Genomic DNA, 21,993 nt, shown 5'->3' on the forward strand with positions numbered 1-21,993 from the left:
ACTGAGATGTACAATACTGTACGGTATATCTCTCGTGTTCGGAGAGTCCTCGGCAGAGCGAGAGAGACAGCCCCCAGGGCCGCACTTCGGAAAATACCCTGTGTAGCCCAGTAATGCGTAAGTGTGCGCGCCTGAGGGCTATTTATTCGAGCGTCTGACGTCTCAGAAAGCGTACGTGTGAAAGTCACTGACCGCCACTGGTTTATAAACTTAAACCACTGTGTGGTATAGAAATTATCCCCCCCCCCCCCCCCCCCAAACAAACACACACACACAAACACACACACACACACACACACACACACACACGGCCACGAAATAAAACTAGAACAAAACCTAACCAATACAAAAGGAATCAACTAAAATACTTGTAAGTAATTGGTCAGCATAAACCCGGAAGTTAACGTCACAAGTGCGTATGTTGTTGCTCCTGCTGCTTCCCTCAAAATGGTGTACGTGTCGAACGGTGAGTGCTTTACTGCTATTTTCTGGCTTTTTTTTTTATCCGACACGCACGTCTCTATCTCAGTAGAAGTTCTGGACTAAATCAAGTGTTTCGCCGTTTGATTTCACCGCGTCGTACAAGTATGAGGCGAAGAGTTGTCCTTTGGAAATAGTAACTAGGATCTTTGCTAGCCTGCTCACCTAGAACCAACGAACGCAATTCGTCGCGCTCTCTCTCTCTTACTCATATACATTGACATTGCCGCTCACTCGCTTATTGTGCCACGTCGCTTAAAGCCTTGAATTTAGCGTTGCAAGAATGAACAGTGGCAAACAATGGCCATTGCTCAATAGGAATATTGACGTTGTCAACGTGTGTTCTGACATTTGACGTGGGGCCACACAAAGCAATAACAAGGAAAAAGGCATAACACTTACTCCATTCAAACGAGGTAACTGATCACACGTAATATTATACATGGATCAAATGAGGTCCTCCACATTTCACAATTTCTATATTGAACGTACTGTTTAAAATTAATTTTGTATGCTTCATCCTGATACCCATTGAATACAACTATTTTTAGATTATTATTATTAGCAATTGTACAGCGAAAATTACAATGATCTTAACGTTGCTAGTTGCAACATGGATCTTGCTGACAAATGCTGGGGAATCCATTGTGGGAAGCGGCAGCATATTCTCCGAACAAATCGTGTATCCTCTTGAGGCAGAAGTAGCATCCCCCACCAAGAGAGCGCTCATGTTACTATGGCGCTGCTCCAAATGGTTTGTCAAATTACTAGTGCTTTTTGGCGGTGGACAGCTAACGATTGTATTCTTCTTGTTTTTATCCCTGACGAATTGAAAGTAATGGACACATGTCCGTCTAGTGTATGTATTGTATATATTCAAGCTGTCGTCTGCTACTGCCGTATTCATCTCTGCTGTACTAGATACAATCAGGAAGTAAACATTTTGCCTCGGAATTTTCTCAGATTTTTTTCCAAATAAGCCCTGCCAAAAAGTTAACCCCCGCTATCTAAAAAAGGCTGCGCTGGCACCGACGAGGAGAGGCGATTGAGTAGGTGCTGGTTGGGCGGGGGGCGATGTCGCGGTGGTGGAATAGACGGGAGAGGGGGTTGCGACTGCCGACGCGGAACGCGGACCGGGCGTGCACTCGCCGCCGAGAAACACAAATCAACCCCCAGCGCACCGTGCCGCGGTGATCAAAAGTTTGGGAACCACTGCTCTAGATAGTCAAGTTTGATCGTCTTCTGGGCGTGCCGCCTTGGGTGGTTTGCTCATCTTCTGAGCCTTGGCTGGGGGCCGATCCAAGGACCTTTACTAAACCATCCAGTCGGTAGAAGCAATGGGGGTTGCGTTAATTGGAGCTGGCACAGGTGGCGGGGCTTAACATTCCGTGTGTGCAATTTTTGCTTGACTTTTGGCTTATCTGGAAAAGATCCCTTTTCTCTGATTTTGCAATGTTTTTGGCGAATTTAGGGGGGAAACCCTCTACCACTTTCAGGCTAAAAATGCATTGTCATGCATTGTGTTACTGTCATTTGTAACAAGTACAATATTACTATTTTTTGTATGTAATATATTACACTACTGTGTTACAACAAAAAGTAATGTATTACAGTAGTTACATTACTTTTGTAATGCTTTACTCCCAACACTTAAGGTAGGCGCCCAAGTCTGGTCCTCCATAGCCCTAACCGGCCCGTTTTCCACACGAGCCCCTCCGACAACAGATGACTCTTGGGCTGTGCCGTATGGCCAAAAAAGAAAAAGTCTATTTCCCACAGTCATTCTGGACAATTACAATTTCTGTTGAATATACCCAGCAAAAGTTTATTAAGTTTGCTTTATTAAAAAGAATAAACTAAGTGGAAAATATTCATGTAACAATATTGGATATTAAATGGATTTCTTGGCCAGCCCTAGTCGATGGCAACGACGGGATTCCATGTCTTCTGCAAAGCTTGCTCAGTGAGAAAAGAGGCCGGACACGGGCCCTGACTCACCCTCGGACTGCACTGGCCTACCGTGTCATGCCGACCTTGTCTTTGGCAGGTGAAGTTCTGAACAGCAGGAGCCAGTCACCGTGGCGACTGTCTTTACTGGTGGACCTTTTCTGGGGGGCGCTGGACTTTTTGGCCCTCTTGTGAGTGAGTTTATGGTCAATGCACGACTATAGTGAAGCCATTGAATCAATGATAGTCATCAGCTTAGGACTCTGTTGATTTACTATATCCAAATAGCTAGTCTTCTATGGCGTTATATTTGTGCCACAATTGCGAGCGCGCAAAAAAAACATTTTGGGTGCAGAAAGTAAAACTGAGCCAGCGCAGCCACACACAAACCCAGCCAATCAGAGCTTGTAAAAGCACATTGATTGACAGCTTGGTATCCTATGAGATTGCTTGTTATGTTCACTGGAACGAGCAAATGAGAGTGCATCACATCGACTTGGGTTTTGCGGCACAAAAGTAACGTGTGAGCAGAACTGAGTGCACGCAGAGGACAACTTGAGCGAGCGAGAGCGAGATGTTGAGCAATTGTGATGTTGAGCGAGGAAGGGAGGAGTATCGAGGGCGAGATGTTGAGCGAGAGAGGGCTATTGCGAGCGAGCAAAAAGGAATTTTGAGCGAGCAACTTCTTTTTCTGTGTTTAAAATCCATTGGCGCTCGCTCAAACTCTTATCATTATGCGCTCAATAGTGTTTTTCCTGCGCTCAAAATCCGTTTTTACTTGCTCGGTTTTATTTTCTGTGCTCAAAATGTTTTTTAGCGCGCTCGCAATTGTAGCACAAATATAACGCCAAAGTCTTCTGTTTCCAAAAGCATATACCAGTATTTATTCATTGTGTGTTTTATAGCTAACACTTTTTATTTTTAACGTTGAGCTAAAGTTAATCTTGTTGTATGGCAAGTGGTTCTCAACTCTTTTTCAGTGATGTACCCCTTATTACATGTTTTCAGCCAAGTACCCCTTAAACAGTGCTAAGTATTATTTTTTTGGAAAAAAAAAAAAAAAAACTTAAAACATGCCATCACTGACTGATTTAGTAAACTTTAGAACTTTGCAAACTTAATTTGTATTGGTCCACAAAAAATAATAACTAGAGCAGCTATAACGGGCCCTTGCAGACCTGAGCACGTTGAAGTATGAACAGTTCGAGGTATGAACGTATTTGGGTATGAATGTATTTGTGCATATGCAGACGAACAGTAGAAGTGAATGTTTTAGAAAAGGTCAAATTTTCATTAGCATTTGTTCAACAGGCTCAACTAAGTAATTGGAATCGCAAAATCAGTAATCTGTAATCAGTTTCTGCCACAAGGTGATTCTAGCTCTACGATGGAATATATGTTTGTTGATGTCTGTAGGAATTGACTTTCATTCAACGAGTGAAGTCGTGACAAGATGATATCATCTGGGTCAAACTACATCAACATTTACTGTTATGTTAAATCGTCGTAAAGAGCACTGCTGTATAGACCACGGCCATTATCAAAACATCGTAATATTTGGTGGAGGAAATTAGGTGTGTCTGAAGGCCTGTTGGAAAACAATTCAGTGAAATTACTTCGACAGGCTCAACAATGTACAAATAAATGAAAATGTAACTTTTTGCTGCCACCAGGTGGCGCCCGCACTACGAGGAAAAAAAGTGTGTTTAGCATTGTACTCCCATGAAATGAAATTTAGAGAAGATCGTCTTTGTCAAATTATATTAAATTTTAACTGTCTGGCCAGACATCGGACTTTGAGGTGGTGTAAAGGCCACGCCCAAATATGAAGTCATAAAACTTGAGATTCATAATGTTCCCTATCTCAATATTCTCCTGACTAATTTTCATTGAATTTACTAAAACACGTGGTTCCCGCGAAGTCTTAAAAGCATCGAATTTCAAATTTGAAAATAACTTAAAAAAGTCTTGAAAAAGTCTTGATTTTTTTATTTGGGTCCTAAAAATCGTGCTGGTTGTAACTTCTCTCTATTGCAGTCTTCAAAGTTTTTGTCAATCGCGAATATTTAATAAAAAATAATGTAAATACAGAGAGGCAGTGTTACAGTTCAACTGGCTCCCGATTCCAGATGTGGGTTGATTGTTGACATATTTTCTGTTTCCTTACTGCAGATTCGTCACAAGCTACGTGGAAACTGATTAACTGTCTGTCTTGTTCATCAATAAACACATGAAACAAAGTGATTAGTTTTCAACATCTAATTAGCTGCAGGAAAATGTAAACACAGTAAAAATCTAAAACGAATAAAAATAAGTGCTCCTTGCGAGATTGGAACCCGCGAGGACGAATAAACAAATGTCGCATTTCCAGTGAAGTTACCCGCTCGACCAGTCGCTGCCACAGGACTGTTTGCGAAAACCTGTAGAGATGAACAGGTGTCCCAGCGGGGTCACAAGTTAATCTAGTGTTTCGTTTGAATACGTCCATTTTAACTGGCTCCGGGGAAGCAACTTCACATCGTCGCGATCGTCTTTTATTCACGTAAATTTAAACTCATACCTTACACCACCCCGGGCTCTTATGCGTTGAACTCAATGATGACCGTTACGAGTATGCACACTTACAAAAGAATTGATGTAAAAAGACTCATAGATGCAAGCGATATTGCACTCAGCTCCCTTCTCATCTGAGTGCAGCTTGTTTCCGTTCGATCGCATTTTACACGCATTCGTAATCATACAGAACAGTATATTCATTCATCAACCACTGCAAAGATAAGAACTGTTAGTGTGTATGAATTACACACATGGACAAAATTGTTGGTACCCCTCAGTTAAGGAAGGAAAAACCCACAATTCTCACTGAAATCACTTGAAACTTAGAAAAGTAACAATAAATAAAAATTTATTGAAAATTAAATAAAATCAGCCATCACTTTTGAATTGCTGATTAACATAATTATTTAAAAAAACAAACTAATGAAACAGGCCCGGACAAAAATGATGGTACCTCTCTAAAAGATTGAAAACTATTTGACCAGACTGACATAAGTAACTCAGGTGTGTCCTTGACATCACAGGTGTTTCCAAACTCATAATCAGTCAGTCTGCCTATTTAAAGGAGACAAGTAGTCACTCTGCTGTTTGGTGAAAAGGTGTGTACCACACTGAACATGGACAACAGAAAGCGAAGGAGAGAATTGTCCCAGGACATCCGAAAAAAAATATAGACAAACATCTTAAAGATAAAGGCTATAAGACCATCTCTAAACAGCTTGAAGTTCCTGTGACAACAGTGGCTCATATTATTCAGAAGTTCAAGACCCACGGGACAGTAACCAACCTCTCTGGACGTGGCCGCAAGAGGAAAATTGATGACAAATTGAAGAGACGGATTGTTCGAAATGTATCCAAAGAGCCCAGAACAACCTCCAAAGAAATTAAAGGTAAACTCCAAGGCCAAGGTACATCAGTGTCAGATCGCACTGTTCGTCGTCGTTTGAGCCAAAGTGGACTTCATGGGAGACGACCAAGGAGGACACCACTGCTGAAAAAAATCATAAAAAAGCAAGACTGGAATTTGCAAAAATGCATGTTGACAAGCCACAAAGCTTCTGGGAGAATGTCCTTTGGACAGATGAGACCAAACTGGAGCTTTTGGTAAGGCACATCAACTCTTATGTTCATAGACTCAAAAACCAAGCATACGAAGAAAATAACACTGTCCCTACGGTGAAACATGGAGGAGGCTCAGTCATGTTTTGGGGCTGCTTTGCTGCATTTGGCACAGGGTGTCTTGAATGTGTGCAAGGTAAAATGAAATCTGTAGACTATCAAGGCATTCTGGAGAGAAATGTGCTGCCTAGTGTCAGAAAGCTTGGTCTCAGTCGCAGGTCATGGGTCTTCCAAAAGGACAGCGATCCAAAACACACAGCCAAAAACACCCAAGAATGGCTGAGAGAAAAGCGTTGGACTATTCTAAAGTGGCCTTCCATGAGCCCAGATCTGAATCCCATCTGTGGAAGGAGCTGAAACATGCCATTTGGAGAAGACACCCATCAAACCTGAGACAACTGGAGCAGTTTGCTCATGAGGAGTGGGCCAAAATACCTGTTGACAGCTGCAGAACGCTCATTGACAAATACAGAAATCGCTTCATTGCAGTGATTGCCTCAAAAGGTTGTGCAACAAAATATTAAGTTATGGGTACCATCATTTTTGTCCAGGCCTGTTTCATTAGTTTTTTTTTTTTTTTTTAATAATTATGTTAATCAGAAATTCAAAAGTGATGGCTGATTTTGATTATTTAGTTTTCAATAATATATATATAAATACATACAGTATATATATATATATATATATATATATATATATATATGTTGAGGGGCTCTTATTGCACTCTATGTTACTCTACGTTTTGGGGAGTTGTGTTGAATGTGTTGTAAGAGGTTAATTTCCCATATTATCAGAAATGCATCATAGCCGTAAAACTATTCATGTGTGGACACTTTAGGTTAATAGCATTTTTGTTTTCCACCCCTTTATGCCAGCTCAGCTGAAGTGCACTGGAAGCAGACGCGGAGAGTTGTATTGCATTTTTTATAACTGATTTTTCACTTAAAAGGAATAAACACCAAATGAAATATCGTCCTATCAGGTGATCCTTCATTTGACAAAGTATTTACGCGAGCCGTCCCTGATATGGACATTGAAGCTGCAAACTCAATGTATGCATACATATACTGCACACACACATAAGTATGTATAAATGTACATACACATTTACAGTATACAAATACTGTACAGTATGTGTGTGTTGGGATGGGGTCCACTAGAAACAAAAGTACAGTGGGCCCCCGGTTTAATCGACCAATAGCATATCGGCATCTCTGTGACTGACACCGTGACTGAGACAGTGACTGTGACATTGTAAGAGCAATAGCATATCGGCGTTAGCGTGAAATGTAGAACAGTTGATTTAGATGATGTAGCAAAGGGAAAAAAAATAGTACTGACACATTGACTGGCATGTTGGGACATGTTGGATTGTTCGTAAAACGAAAGGTTTGTGCGTAAGAGGGGGACAAAAAACGCCACGGTCCACGTTCGTAAGATGAAAAGTTCGTAAAAGAGGGAGTTCGTAAACCGGGGGCCCACTGTTCTCAAAAATAAAAATTATAAAACGGTATTTGTCCACAGAAAAAAAAATAAACATAAAGCGCCCTCTTTTGGGATTACAGTAGAGGTCCGGTAATAAAAAAATTAATAACTTAATTGTTAACAAATATTTGTCCACAAAAACATAAGTGTCAGAGATTTTCTCAAAAAGAAAGATTTATGAATAAATATTTGTCCACAGGAAAACATTCAACTGAAAATGTAATTTTGGGTTGATAGTAATCTGTTCATAAAAATAAATTATTAACTAAACAGGTAGCAAGAGGTGGCATGTGACAAGTGGTTCGAACCATTCCAGTATGGGGAACAATCTGGCTTTTTAAAGTAATGATATTGAATAACCTACTGAACATAAATATCGTTTTATAAACTTCTGTTTTCCTGAAACAATTCAACCATTATTTTTTAAAGGATTTTTGCATGTTTGTTTTGTTTAAAATTTGGAGTACTCCCTGGTTCTTGATGGACCCCCGTTTTAGAACTGCTGTCGTATGATAGATAATTTTACAAATGGTAATAAAGGCTACTCTGAAAGAGATGTAACCCATGTTTATTTGTCTGAAATTTGCCAAATACAACTTGCACATGTGTTGTTGTGTGGTTATATGATATTCATCTTTTGTTTTTTGTTTCTTTTTTCAGTTTCAAAACAATAATTCAGCCTGACCTGACCAAAGATGGCCATAGTGTTTCATCGCGCTTTTCTGATGGCAGAGGGTATGTCTTTCTTATTTTTGTTTGTCTTTGCACAATGGCAGTTTTAAATCCAACTAAATTCTTGTGATTTTGCCCAAAGTATGGCTTACCTTTGAAGTGTGATGTTATTTCTGAATTTTTTTTCACATTCAACCACTCAAAATGTTCTGTAGCATCAGACCTAGCTATACATATATAGTTTTTTTGTTTTTTTGTATGATGCCTGCCCCCTGTGGACAATAATAGCAGTATTATGCTAACAGCAATACTAACTATGCTATATATCCTATATATAAATCAAACTAAAATATTTTATGTGACATAATTACATCCTTGGATAAGTCAAAGTCGTAACAATAGATTTTTTTTAGAACAAGGTGGTGAAAAAGTGACAATAACTGATTTGATGACAGAATTGATGGTTAACAATATGCAGAATTCATGAACACAAAACACCGGTTACTGAAACGAAGGACGACGACTAACGAAACACTAAAACTACTTTTCCCCACATTTAACATTTCATGTAATGGGTCTTCATGTGGTTTTTGGAAATGTAAGTTCCACATTTTGCACAGATGTCTGAAGCCCGAAGTGGCTTTGTGCAAAGGCTTCATTGTTTAGTCTTAGACAGGGGTCCAGCTCGCTGCTCTGCCTGCTCCACCAAGCCTTCGGCAGAAGGCGGTTCTTCCCGTTTCAGAGCTTGGTGGAGGGCGCTGTGTAGCGGGCACGAGAACCATGTCTCTCACCCTCTATTTCCATATTGTTGACTCGCCATGTTGCAATGAAGCTTCGATGCTATGAACCTTTTGGCTTTGTCGTTGCTGATTTGGACAGTGTTGTGATGGCATGTGAAAATGCAAAATAGTGATTGTCGCGAGAACAAAGACCCCCCGGAATGCCCAGAACCGATGAGAGTAAAGAAATTCAAACATCCACCCAGTAAGAGTTGACATTCAAACAGTAACACTAAACAAGTGGGTTTTTTTTTTTCTTTTTGCATTTGCGGGCAGTACCTGTTTATTGTCTTGTGCACACGTGCAAAATTGCAAATATCAATGCCCAAATAGACTGAAAGTGAGTTTAGACACATCCACACCAAATTGTTTGTCATGCCAACCGTGCCAATCGCATCCACTTTTTACATATCTTAAGCGGGCTTCTCAATGAATTCATGTATTTGGTCCATGGCGCCCTCTAGTGACTTCTGAGTGTTCAGACTCTCAACACACAAATTCCTCTATTTCCATATTGCAGACTCGCCAAAGTGATTGCGTCTGTAATTACGGAAAATGCATTATAACACATTAGGTTTACAGCATACCAAAAATGATGATTTATAATGGGAGTATATGTGCCAGAAAATGGCATTATTACACCTGTTTGCAATAAGTTAGAAATTGCAGTGTAGTGCCATTTTGAACTTACACGTTTTTACTATCCTGGGATATTAGCTCCCTAGTTTTTCCAATGCTTTTTCTTTGATGAAAAACAGAAAAAAACGAAGAAAAAAAAAACCAATATGGACAAATAACGCTGAAGGGTAAAGCTTGCGTCCCGCCAAAGGCCAAGCTGGTTTAATCTACTCCGGGGTTTTTTAAAGTCCTTGCTTTTATTGAGCTTGTTCCAAATTTCCTTGTGGCTTCCGCGCTGTGGAAAGGAAAGCAAGCGGCCATAGCACAAGCAAGGGCTCTCGTGGCATCCAGGCCCACTTCATCCCAATCGCTTTCCTTTGATCCAACGGTCTCATCGAATGCCACTCCGTTTCCCGCAGTCCTCCGGGGCCGCCCGGTGGCCGAAGGCGGATCGGAAGGATCAACTTTGGGGGTGGGCCCAACCCTCCACCCATGGGGGGAGGAGGATGAGGAAGGTGAGCGCACAATAACTTGCATTTCATCATTCACTTTTTGGGAACTTTTTAGTATGGCGGTTTAGGATTACAGCAGTAAATCAAATTAGCTTGTCATTCCCAAAATACAGTGTTTGAAATGGTGAAACCAAGATTCTGAACAAGTAGTCAAGCACGACATGTCACGTTATGCTTAGAATTGACTTTTTTTTTTGTCCTAGCCATTTTGGCCTCGAGTCTAACACTCAAAAATAAAAAAAAAGTAGATAAGTACCTGGATTTGAATGTCTGGACTCTAGCAAATCAGGAGAGAGAAAAATGTCGTTGGGAGCAAATGAGTTCAATTGGTAACCAAGTTATTTCTCACGCACAATTGCTACACCTTTTTTCACTTGCCTTCTACCGAAATTGCCATCTCGTGTGCTCAAGGTTCACTGAAAGACCAATCGATCAGGGTTCAGCTTGGGAATGTCACGTGACCAAACAGCTGCACCACGATTGATCATTGCTCGCGCTTAGCGCACAAGCCATGTCATTTTCGGTCCACGGCGAGTAGACGTAAAAAGCAGTAATCAAATTGGAGACTATTTGAACATTTTACTGCTGACTAGCAAAATAAAACCTTGAAATTATTATTTTTTTTAATTTGCTCAAAATTGTAACAGTCCGGAGTTTGTTATTTTAGCTCTTCTCCCGATTGTGCAGGTGCATCTTTGGGATTACTCAACCATATTGAATGAACTGAACTTTTGTGTGTGTGCGCGCGCGTGTGTACGCAGGTAAAGGCCTACACCTGGGTGTGTAGGCCGGGGCCCAACGTCTAGTCTAAGTGGCGAGAGCCCAATTCCCGAGCTGCCACTGCTTCCTGTGGTTTTTTTGACGCCTTTTTGGGAATTCCTACTAATAGGAACCAGATTGGTTGATCTGGCAGCTCATTATTTTCACTTTGCTTTCTTTTCCTCTATTGGACTTCATGTTGCTGATGCTGTATCTGGAGTTGATGATTACATGCAGAAGCGTGCTTCACAAAAATAAAATTCTTTAAAAATAAGCTGTTATCCAAATGTTACTGTAATATGCATCTTTCCGTTTGAATTTTTGAGAATGAGCAAATGAACACTGCGGTCTAAATCTTACACACTTTCCCTTTCATGACATCTCCCTTCTGTTTTATTTAGAAAACAAATCTCAATATTAGCATACCAGACGAGTCCTAAAATTAGTTCACCAATAAGCGGACATTGTGATTTCCTGGAATGATTGTAGCAATGTAAATACTGCGTTTCTTTTTTCGTCTCGTCCTTCAATTTGCACGAACAGACGCGCTTTCACCAAACAAAGGCAGCCCGCTCGCGAAACATCCGAACGCCGAACCGCTGCCACTCTCTCTGGTGGATCCACATTTCTTGTGTGGTGTCTAGACAGGCCAGCACCGCTCCACCCTTCCATGATATTAGTCGGGGGTCCATGTCCTACAGCATTTCAACACAGTGCTTCTCCATTATTTTTTGCAAGGAAAGACAAAACATTGACAATAAACAATCATTTATCCTGAAAGATTCTCCCAAGTATCCCAAAAATGAACCATAGCAAAAACCAATATAAATCAACTTCCAACAAATGTTTCCTTTTCCTGGATTTCTTCAGGTTAGTCTGAAGCTCTAAAAGACCTTCAAGAACCATTAAACCAGAAACATTTCGGACCAGCTGAACCGTTTTGATACTTCAACATTCAATCACCTCAAATTAATGTGGGACATGAAAATATCTTCAACATTTTAACCTAAAGAAAAAGGTACGAGTACTTTTTATTCCCAAATCACGTTAATCGCTAAAACATTTCAGACTCTGGCACAGTTTGGCAGTGAGAGCGCCACCCGGCGGAATGGATGTGCAATTGCACGTCCGACGCTCATTCCTACTTGACAAGGACCGGAAAAGGATGTGCAGTCCCAGTCAAATGTTTGGCAACACTCTAATTCAGATTTTCCGACTACAAACACGTTCTTTTGTTTAGCCTATTCAGGCGTGGGTGTGCGAGCCAGATTTACCTTAGGCCTGGTGATTACTTCCACGTTGTCCACCAGCCTTCTGAAGGAAGGCGGCATCTTGTTGATGATGCGGTGAAGCAGGAACTCCTGTGTGCCATCAAAAAGGAGCCCGCCTCCCACCACCAGGATGGAGCCGTACATCTTTCGTTTGGTCTCGTCCGAGGCTGTCCCGAGACGAGACGAGACAAGACGCCGCTGCTTTACTCGTGCCTTGTGTCTGGTGCGAGTGTCTTTTTCCCCTACCTACCACAGCAGTCGATGCTATGCAGGATGGCCTTGTCCAGGCCGAGAGCTTTGCCCTCAAACTGGTTGAGGATGGCCGTCCTCCTGGACTGCTGCGCAGACGGGGGCTCCTCAGCCTCCGCCGTCAGGCACTCGCCCTGAGGCCCCCCCATCTCTGTCTCCACCTGCGTTGCGCCGCCGCTTCCCCTGGGTGCCTCCGAAAGTTCCCCTGCGCCCCCTTGGGCGCCCGACGGGTCGGCATCCAAAGCTGCACTTTGTCTTGAGAGTGCTTTGCGCTCTGAAGCAGACTTGGAAGACTGGCAAGAAAAAAAGAGCCCCACACACAACTCGAGGTCTCGGCATTCCTGCTTTTGTGGGTTTTTGTGGTAAATCCTCTCAAAAGTAGGACGTCACCTGTTGGAATCAGCAAAGGACTGACAGACGGGGCAAACTTGTCGCGGCGGGTAAACCAACCACTCGTGATATTTTATACCCGTCTAGATGACGCTCTCGGTTAAAAGGTGAACTTCTGATTTAGAATCTCTAGTTGGAGATCGTAAAACCGCTCCAAGAGAGCGGCCAATATTCGGCGTTCGGATGTTTCGCGATCGGGCTGCCTTATGGGCTGCGAGGCCGGGATTAGTCACACACCACTCACACAATTCTGGGGGAGGTCATCATTCATTTATCTAAATACTCCTTGGGAGCCGGAAACAAACTTGAATTGAAAAGTCATTTTTAAAACAGGTAGCTCAATTTTGGATGGTATCGACTGCTGTGAAGAATTTATCGGTTATCGGAGCGGTTTGTGACTAATCCCAGCCTTGCAGCCCATAGCTCCAACTAGAAATTCTAAATCAGTTCACCTTTTAACCGAGGGCGTCATCTAGATGGGTATAAAACATCACATTTTCTGTCGCCGCTTGTCCTCACGCAGGTCGCAGGCTTGCTGGTACCTATCCTAGCTGGCTTTGGGCAGTAGGCGGGGGACACCCTGAACAGGTTGTTCGCCAATTGCAGCGCACACAGGGACGAACAACATTCACACACCCAATTACACCTTAAGGACAATTTAGTATGTCCAATACACCTGCCATGCATGTTTTTGGAGGGTGGGAGGAAGGTGCCCAGAGAGAATGGGCTTGGGGAGAACATGCAAACTCCACACAGGAAGGCAAGAGCCAACTGGATTCGAACACGGGTCCCTTTAGGCGTAAGGCGGACGTTTATTGGCTCCCTTTTATAATGATAAAAGTTGGTATTGATGCTGAACGACATACACAGATAGAGAGCAACATTTAGGACTATTTGCATACATCTCATTTCACAGCTTTGCAAGAAAATGTGCCATCACCGGTCAGCTCTCATTAGAACCGGCTTACCCGAAGCTCATGAAGCACTTGCCATCTTTTTGTGCTCTCCGGTTTGAAAGATAAAGGCTATGTTTGCCATTTCCACTGAATCTTTAAAGCAAGAGTGCCATTCAGAGGAGCTAAAAAGTGCAGTGCTTCACCAGGCTTCATTTTCCCATTGCCACACATGACTGATTGAAAGCGTGTCCATTTCAAGTAATCTTTTACCTGATCTTGTTTGCTGTGCGTGGCCAATAAATAGAGCTCGTCATGCGGGTCTTCCGGGTCGCCTTGGGAGCGGTATTGCAGCCACGTCATCTTCTGACCCACAATGCCAAACATGCTGGGGTAGAACAGGCCCATGGGCGCCTGTCGCACGCGAGACAACGAGTCTAGACAGGTGGCAGCCAAACCAAAATGGACTCGTCATGACCCAAGTACCTGTAATTTCTCATCCCCTAAGCGAACCTGGAAGAGAAGAGCCGGAGCGTCTGGAAAACGCGTCTGGAATTCGTGATCCTGTAGTCCGCATATGTCCTAGAAAAGATTTTCAAGAAGTTCGACAAACACGGTGACATCACCCACGTATGCTATTGCCTTTCGCTAGACTTTGCACCATCGGCAAGCTTAAATCTTGTGCACACACTTCACAAACGGTACGCATTGCATTTTTCCCTTAATTTTGTAAATGCTTTTAAAGGCGTAATAATTGAAGTTATTTATTTAAAAAATAAATATTCAACCACTCAGTGGCATCCCTTCTATCCATACGTACTGTATGTAGGTTAAATTTATTAACACCCAAAAAAAATTGAAAACGGTGTGGTCTGTGACGTGATGATGACACTTCAAGACAACTAAGCTATTGACTGGTCTCTAACGCCACCTACTGTCTTGAGGTGAAACACACTTCAACAAAGAATTTTCTGTTTGCTGACATAATTTGACCGTCACTCAACAGAATGTTGCAAAAATCAATGTCAGAAATTTTGTTAAAATGCATCTGAAAAATTTTAATAATGATTTTATATCGTCCAAAATTATTTTTGCACACAAAATCTCACACGTTCAGCTGTAATCACATAGAAATGTCAGAATCGTTGCATTTTGACATGTCCTAATCTTCTGTTGGAAATTTCAGCTCTAGTGTTTTTTTCCCATTGATTCTTTTTTGATATACAGTAATCCCTCGCTGTATCGCGGTTCATCTTTCACGGGTTCGCTGCTTCACGGATTTTTTACAGTGTGCTTCATCTGATGAATATACAAAGGATGAATGCAGTAAATACGTTGATAAAAATAAATATTTTGCGATGGGCTCTTTTTAAAGCGCATTGTGCTCTGAATTCTGAATGCGCAGAGCCCATCGCAAAATATTTATTTTTATCAATGTATTTACTGCATTTATCCTTTATATATTCATCAGATGAAGCAATTTATGCCACAATTTATCATTCTTCGCCACAGCCAAAAGTAAGGCATGAGTGAAAACGTCAATGACTTCTGGAAGCGGCCAGACACAAAGCGATGAACTTTCACCACGTTAAAACAACTTGCTGTCCTTAAATGACGATATTGTAAACTTGACAGCACCAAGTTCATACTGCAAACAATCCTAGAACTACTGATAATGAACTCATGCAAGTAAAATGGACAACATTTTAAAAAAACAATTATTTGCCAAAGCCATTAATGATGTCATTGACTGCGGCGGCCGTGGCTCAGACGAGGGGGTCGTCTAGTAACCTAATGATCGGCTGTGCGATCCCTGCTCTGTCAGAGTCACGTGCTGTTGTGTCCTCGGGCAAGACACTTCATCCACCTTGCCTCCAGTGGTTGGTCGGAGGGGCTGTATGACGCGGGATGACAGCCTCGCCTCTGTCAGCATGCCCCAGGGCGGCTGTGGCTACGCAATGTAGTATCCCACCACTGGTAAGACCAGCGTGATAGTGCTGTGCTTTGTAAAGTGCCTTGGGTTTCTGGAAAGGCGCTATATAAATGTAAGCATTATTATTGGTTGAGCCACCGACCTGGTCCAGATGGCAGAGCGTCTCCTTTAAGTGTTGGAGTAGCTGACAGTCCAGTCTGTTGGCCAAGTGGCACTCTCTGTATGGAAAAGCTGCCCTTTGTAGGAGCCAGAACAAAATGCGGGTCACGTCCGCACCTCCGTATGCCAAAGACAACCTGTCAAGTTTGGAAAGGACAAAATAAATAAATAAATAAATAAATAAATTTACAGGACAGAACAACAAAAATATTACGCATCATTCAAAAAAAAAAATCTTTGACAGCTAGAGCTAAGTGTCATCAATTTCCAACGCACGGCCAACAAAAGCAAGGAGTTGGCTTCTTTGCTTCTTGTGATTAGCACACAGCAAAAGCACCCGACCTGGAGTTGCGATGGGAAACACCATCCTCTACACAGCAGAGACTACTCTTCTGGTCGCCCACGTCCACCACGCAGGCGCTGCTCAAGCCGCTACCAAACGTGGCGCACACAGACTCCTGGTGCACCACGATTGCTGCAACGCAAACACGCATGAAAGGAAGCCACATTTGTAAATGGGCAAGGGCGTGGCGAGTACCTGCAAAGCCCATGTTGAGCAGCAGCGTGGATACCATCTCCTTGGCGTGCTGCCTGTTGGAGATGTCAGGCACCAAAAGGATGCAGCGGTAATACTGTCAAAAGTCACAAAATCCTCATTGGGAAAAAGAACCTAGCTGACCAATGAATGGATATGACTAATAACCGGATGTAGCTAACCAATGGATGGATATGAATAACTAACTAACTAACTAACTGGATGGATGGATATGTCTAATACTGGATGGAAGTACGTTTCTGATGCTTCCCACCTTTAGGTCTTTGAGCGGGATCTCCAAGTTCTTCTGAATCACATGACTCCAGATGGTTTCCAGGTCAGCCAGAACAGCAGTGAGCGAGCCTCCGGGACCAGCGTGCACGTTGAGTTTACCTCGAACTATAGGCCAGTGGATGTTGTAACAGTCTGTGGGTTTCACATACAGGGCCTGCCGCGCAGTTGGTGGGAAGAGGCAGAGACAATAAGGTGACGGCACACAAGTTAATTCTCCCCCAACCCCTTGCGCGTACCTCTTCTCCAATCAAAAAAGGGGGCTGGTGAGATGTGTTGGTCCACGTGACCCTGGAGCTGGTGTCGAGAACGGCGGGACGGATCTGGCAGTTGTACGCTCTAGCCTAAACGCACACCGGAGAGAACTTTTCCATTGCGGATTTCTACCTCGTGACACGGTGCTCGTGTCATTTATTGGTCATTTATCTTGTTTTATAGTCATTTTTTATGTCTGTGCTCTGTTCTATTTTGTTTTCCTAAGTGTAAGAACTTTAAGGTCATGAATAGTAAACAGTGCAGTGAAGCTCGTGTACAAGAGTCAACAGCTATTAAAATGCTATAGCAACCACAACAAGGTAATAGTCTCAGTTTCTCTGCCAAGATGGGTTCTTGACACACACACACAGACCTGCTCGGCAGAGGCGGGCGTCCTCCTTACTCCACTGGACATCTTCTTGGACCAAATGGCCTGGTCCACCATTTTCAGGCCGTTTTGCCTCTGCCCATAACTCTCGGGTTTCTGGCACAGAGCACGAGGAGCAACAATGAGGCCAAGCAACCAGAGGAGGCGCTCAAAGGAACAACTTTGTCGTACGTACGTTGAGGCCATCCCTGAGAAGCCAGGCGTCTTCGTATTTAGTCTGGCCGCTCTGCTTGTGTCTGCGCGCGATCACGTGTGGGAGTGCCAGCGGAAGGTTGTCGCTGGCTCGGCCGATGCGCAGCGTCCTCGATCCGGGGTGGATGACGATGACAAAGTTGCTCTGGATTTGCTGTTCAGCGTAGAGGATACAGCATGTTAGCCCCAACTGCTCTTACGACTCAACCAGCTCCCTGTTCCAGATATACGGCTCGATCGACATGTTTTACGTTTTCTGTCGGCAGAATCGTCACGAGCAATGTGGAAAACTGTTTGGACAAAACGGTGGCATCCATTCGCGTCGCCCGACGTGCATTCGCGACCAGTCACGCGAACTCCATTGACTACAATACAAAACGCTCCGCTTGTTCGCCTCGTTCGCGTTCGGTGCACGCGTACCATTAAACTAAATCATCTCCAAAACATTATTTCGGGTGCAGCCCACGCGGGGGTTGGGGACCACTGCGCTAGACCACTCGCTGCTACATGGTGAAAAAAAAAATATTGCGAGACCTCACAATACTAACCTCACAATACTTTTGCGAGCTCACGCAGTAGTGTTGCGGGATAATTATTGCGAGAGCTCGCAGTCCTAGTTCCCATCAATAAACCGGAAGTTAAACACAGCGATGGAGCACCCTGAGCACACACTGGGAGAGGTCTATTGTTTTTTTTTTTTTCGTATTGGCCAAACCTATAAAGACATCAAGTCCCTTCTTGCACGTAGACATGGCTTTGATATAAGGGAAAAACATCTGAAAGAAATATTTAGGGCGAGGAGGCTTTCTTGACTTGATGGCTACGTAAGTAAATTTGGCAAGACAGTGTTAGATTCGCACTTGATTAGGTCAACAGTTATAACATTTGCGCGTGCAAAACTGAGTAGCGTTGTCGGTAAAGTATTTTCGGGTGCGTCATTTCTTTATTCCTCCGCGTGGAGTCCCACTCGAGACACTTATTTGTATTCATTTTAGATTTCCTAGAGTTGTAAAGGAGCAGCGTTGTTTCGAGTGTTCATTGATGAACGGACAGGTTAGACCGTTTAATTATTTCCACATTGCTTGTGACGAATCTGCAGTCAGGAAACATAATATCTCAACACTCGACTCACATCTGGAATTAGGAGCCAGTTAATCCAGGGAGTCAGTTTAACTAACACCGGAACCGAAGCCGCAACATCGGAATTATTGCTGGGACTGATTTCACAAGCGTACTCAGCACGTCCGACCAGCAGCAGCGAGGCAATTTCGCCGCACATTCATATGACATTGTGATATGACAATGGAAGGCCAACGCTGCAGGCTCACCTCGTGGAGGGGTTCCGGGATGCTCGGCGGAGCAATGGGTCTTTTTACTCCCCGCTGGTCCCTTTCCTTGTCGCGCTCTCTGTCTTTTTCCTTGCCGTTTTCTAGCTCTCTCTCTGCTTGGGTCATATTCGAGGTCTTAATCCGCTGGATGAGCGCGCCCCAAACTCCGTAAATGCCAACGCTAAAAGTAAGGCTTCACCCCGGTGTCATCACTTCCGTGTTTGTTCTAGCGGTACTAAACAAGTCCCTCCCTCTTTGCAACGAGCTTCATTGGAAACAGAACACAAACATGCGCGCATATTTACGATATTGGAAAAAATATCTTTAAAAAAAAAACAAACAAAAAACCAATCATCCATTTTACTCGCCATTTTATATCCAGTTGTGGCGCGGGAATTGCAAAAAATGAACGAAGGCTTGCAACCTGGGATCAATTTGGAGCTTTGTAAAAGGCATAACGTGCTTCATTTGTTTTGGTCTCAATGTTTGCGCTTTCATTTCTACCTGTGTTTGCTCTGAACACGAATTGCTTGGCGTCACAAATTTTTCTTCTTCACTTTTTCAATTTACTTTTCTTAACTAAAAGGCTTTACCACAAATGCAGATACACGAATCAAAAACTAATCTCTGCCTTTGTCAATGAGGTCAAACCATTAAAACCATAAAATATTCTAATAATTTGATAGCTATTAAAACCTGCTATGTATTTAATCTTTTTAATATATTTGATATTGCGTTGTACTGACTCTTAGTAGTTTGTATCCCCTGGTGTTATGTTATTTGCATTGTAAAATAAAAAAAACAAAGGTCCTTTTTTCCTCCAAGGTTTAAGCCTGTAAACGACATTGCAGGTGTCAAACTAACCCCGATTAAACGATTTTCACGCTCCCGTGCGCTGATGAGCAAATCATGAGAATCGGGTGTTTGGGGGAGAGACCGCTAAAATCATGCAAGATGATGAGGACCTTACTTTGACACCAGTGATCTTGGCCTATTGCTGCATTCAGACAAAAGTGGCGGGGTTCACACAAAACCAAAAAGTGTCATTCACAATAAATAGGCGCACATTTCCGTAAAACATGAATGGAATGTTCTGAAGTGATGTCATTAAAAACATTCAAACAGAAATGATGGGAGAATCGAACACCACTGCCTCTCCACAACTCAACAAACATCCACTTAGTTTGTCAATCGAGTCTCTTAACTTGAGCATATTCCCACACCCGTGGTGGATGATTCCTGGTCCCAAGACGTGAGTCCATTTCATGCGGCCGTCTGCTCTTTGAGCGTGCAAACCGCGACACAGTTTGTCAAGATTTTTCGGTAAACAAAACATCTTGCACGTCCTCAGTTCTGGAGGCAGCCCAGCGGAGCTCCTGTCTTGACAACGGCCCAGCCACAGCACCCAGAACTTGTCGAGCTGGCCAGAACTCTTAGCGTGGCTTGCCACCGTGTTGAGGATCAGGGGGTAAAGGTCATGAGCCGCGGCGGGGACGGCGCTTCTTCCTGTCGCCTTCACGGAAGGAGAGCAGGTGGACTGCAAACACAATCAATTAGGAGCATTTCCTCATGATTTTCCAATGCTCGCCCTGACCTAGGGTGACCGGACGTTAAACCAGGACCGTCCTGATGGATTGGGCTGGCCCCATTCTTTTGTGGCGCGGATCATTGTCAGGGTTATCTTTAAAAGTAGACTAAGACAAGCCCTGCTGCTAAACAGCAAAATAGTAACTCAGACCAACCAAGATTGACTTTTCTCCACCTAGACAAAGGTAAAAAAGCTTGGCGTACATACTCATGCGTTGCCTATAGCATCTTTCGTCACTCAAGGGTCCCTATTTGCTTTTTCATTCATTCAGCAAAGCATTGGACATTACAAGACATAACAAAAAGAGCCAGTTGGGCGCCACCAACAGCTGGGCCAAGGTCTCAGCTCACACTTTCCTGCGTCAACAGCTTCATCTAAGGACTGGGGCGAGATGAACTAGGACTGCATAGATGGATAACAATGCACAGGATTCTAGACAAGAAATAAGCACACAATGATAACAACCAAATATATAATTCCCTTCACAATCATGTACCCCTACTAGGTGGTGATAAGCTAGCGATTTCATACAATAAAGCTCAGAAGACACTTCACATGAACGAGTACTACTTCCTCTTTGTGTCGACCAATCACGGGGAATGAAGTCAACGTTGAGATTTCTGCGGGACGGACAGCAAGGTTTGCTGTCCCAATTGATTTTCAGTTTTCTGAACATGAGCAAAAAAAAAAAGCTCGCATTCAACGTTCAAAATGGAGAAGCGTAACAAAGTGTGTTTTGTACTCACACAGTTGACTGGAGATACGCACAATGGCCAATCACAGAGTAGGACAAATGTCAATATTAATACTAGTCTGTGATCGCATTGCAGGGGGTACGTGAAAACATTTTGATTTATTTGACAAACTCAACTTGCTATGGTGATGGACAGACTGACAAAGTGAGACAAGAATCTCATCTGCAGATGACATTGCGATCTGTAGTGAGAGTAGGCAATGGGAGGAGAAGCTAGAGTGGTTGAGGTTAGCCCTGCAAAAGAGACGAATGAAGGTTAGCCACAGCAAAACGGAATATAGTGAACCCTCGCTACTTCTCGGTTACACTATCATGGATTTGCTACATCGTGGATTTTTTTTCCTTTAAGCAGATTCACCACCGCCATTTTTTTTTCCATTACAATGATTTACAACTTCAAGGATTTTTTTCTTTTCATTATATATTGAACTTTTGCAATAACTCCCATGCATGCTGCTCCCACGAAGGCTTGTACTGAGCCTAAACATCAACAAAAAATGATGACAAATGTTGAGAAGGTGATACTTCTTGAATGGAGAAGTTGTGCGGTTGTGGACCGCCACTTGGGAGTGAACAAACCCAATGTTTGCTACATTAACTATGATGCGAACATTTGAAGATGGCTGCCATCACCTTTGGCAATTCAGCAAAGTGAGTTGTTACGGCTCGAAATAAAACGATCATCCGCATGGAAGCTGCTTTAGCAATCTGGATTCCCGACTGCCGAGGGAAGAATTAGATAGTGAAGCCCTTTCTTTTGCAGTCTAGCGCGGATGCGGTCATATTAGTGACTCAGACGCTGAATTAAAGTCTAATCTGTACATGACCAAACAAAGTTGA

The 21,993-nt window shown here is 43.1% G+C and overlaps 3 protein-coding genes and 1 long non-coding RNA gene across 10 annotated transcripts in view; 2 read left to right on the forward strand and 2 right to left on the reverse strand.

The window, feature by feature from the left end:
• The first annotated feature begins 317 nt into the window (after window positions 1–317).
• Window positions 318–10,175, forward strand: selenok (selenoprotein K). The gene is made up of 4 exons (XM_088441041.1): window positions 318–466; window positions 2,528–2,618; window positions 8,248–8,322; window positions 10,076–10,175. The coding sequence occupies exons 1-4, from the start codon at window positions 448–450 to the stop codon at window positions 10,173–10,175; spliced, it is 285 nt and encodes a 94-aa protein (XP_088297167.1). The 5' UTR covers window positions 318–447.
• actr8 (actin related protein 8) lies at window positions 4,402–19,635 on the reverse strand. Of its 5 annotated transcripts, none has more exons than XM_088440862.1 (13): window positions 18,812–19,635; window positions 17,467–17,637; window positions 17,277–17,387; window positions 16,888–16,992; window positions 16,632–16,805; window positions 16,361–16,454; window positions 16,165–16,297; window positions 15,806–15,959; window positions 14,217–14,312; window positions 14,004–14,144; window positions 12,449–12,740; window positions 12,202–12,365; window positions 4,402–5,974 (listed from the first exon to the last, which is right to left on the reverse strand). In XM_088440862.1, the coding sequence occupies exons 1-13, from the start codon at window positions 18,935–18,937 to the stop codon at window positions 5,903–5,905; spliced, it is 1,833 nt and encodes a 610-aa protein (XP_088296988.1). In that variant the 5' UTR covers window positions 18,938–19,635; the 3' UTR covers window positions 4,402–5,902. The 5 variants fall into 5 exon arrangements, with proteins under 5 accessions (XP_088296988.1, XP_088296968.1, XP_088296996.1 ...); XM_088440842.1 differs by lacking the exon at window positions 4,402–5,974 and adding an exon at window positions 9,280–11,622; XM_088440870.1 differs by lacking the exon at window positions 4,402–5,974 and adding an exon at window positions 9,280–11,643.
• Window positions 18,316–20,947, forward strand: LOC148426854 (uncharacterized). Its single transcript, XR_015868588.1, has 3 exons — window positions 18,316–20,063; window positions 20,163–20,583; window positions 20,671–20,947. It is a non-coding gene; the product is annotated as an uncharacterized LOC148426854 (long non-coding RNA).
• The window catches only part of il17rb (interleukin 17 receptor B), a 48,364-nt gene continuing 46,148 nt past the window's right edge, over window positions 19,778–21,993 (reverse strand). For all 3 annotated transcript variants that reach the window (XM_088440957.1, XM_088440941.1, XM_088440949.1), the window contains exon 10: window positions 19,778–20,348. In XM_088440957.1, the coding sequence (XP_088297083.1) occupies window positions 19,929–20,348 (420 nt within the window). In that variant the 3' untranslated portion in view covers window positions 19,778–19,928. The remainder of the gene's footprint in view (window positions 20,349–21,993) is intronic.

This window comes from Hippichthys cyanospilos, chromosome 2 (genome assembly GCF_059441005.1).
Source record: "Hippichthys cyanospilos isolate Australia breed blue-spotted pipefish chromosome 2, RoL_Hcya_1.0, whole genome shotgun sequence".
Lineage (NCBI taxonomy): Eukaryota > Metazoa > Chordata > Actinopteri > Syngnathiformes > Syngnathidae > Hippichthys > Hippichthys cyanospilos.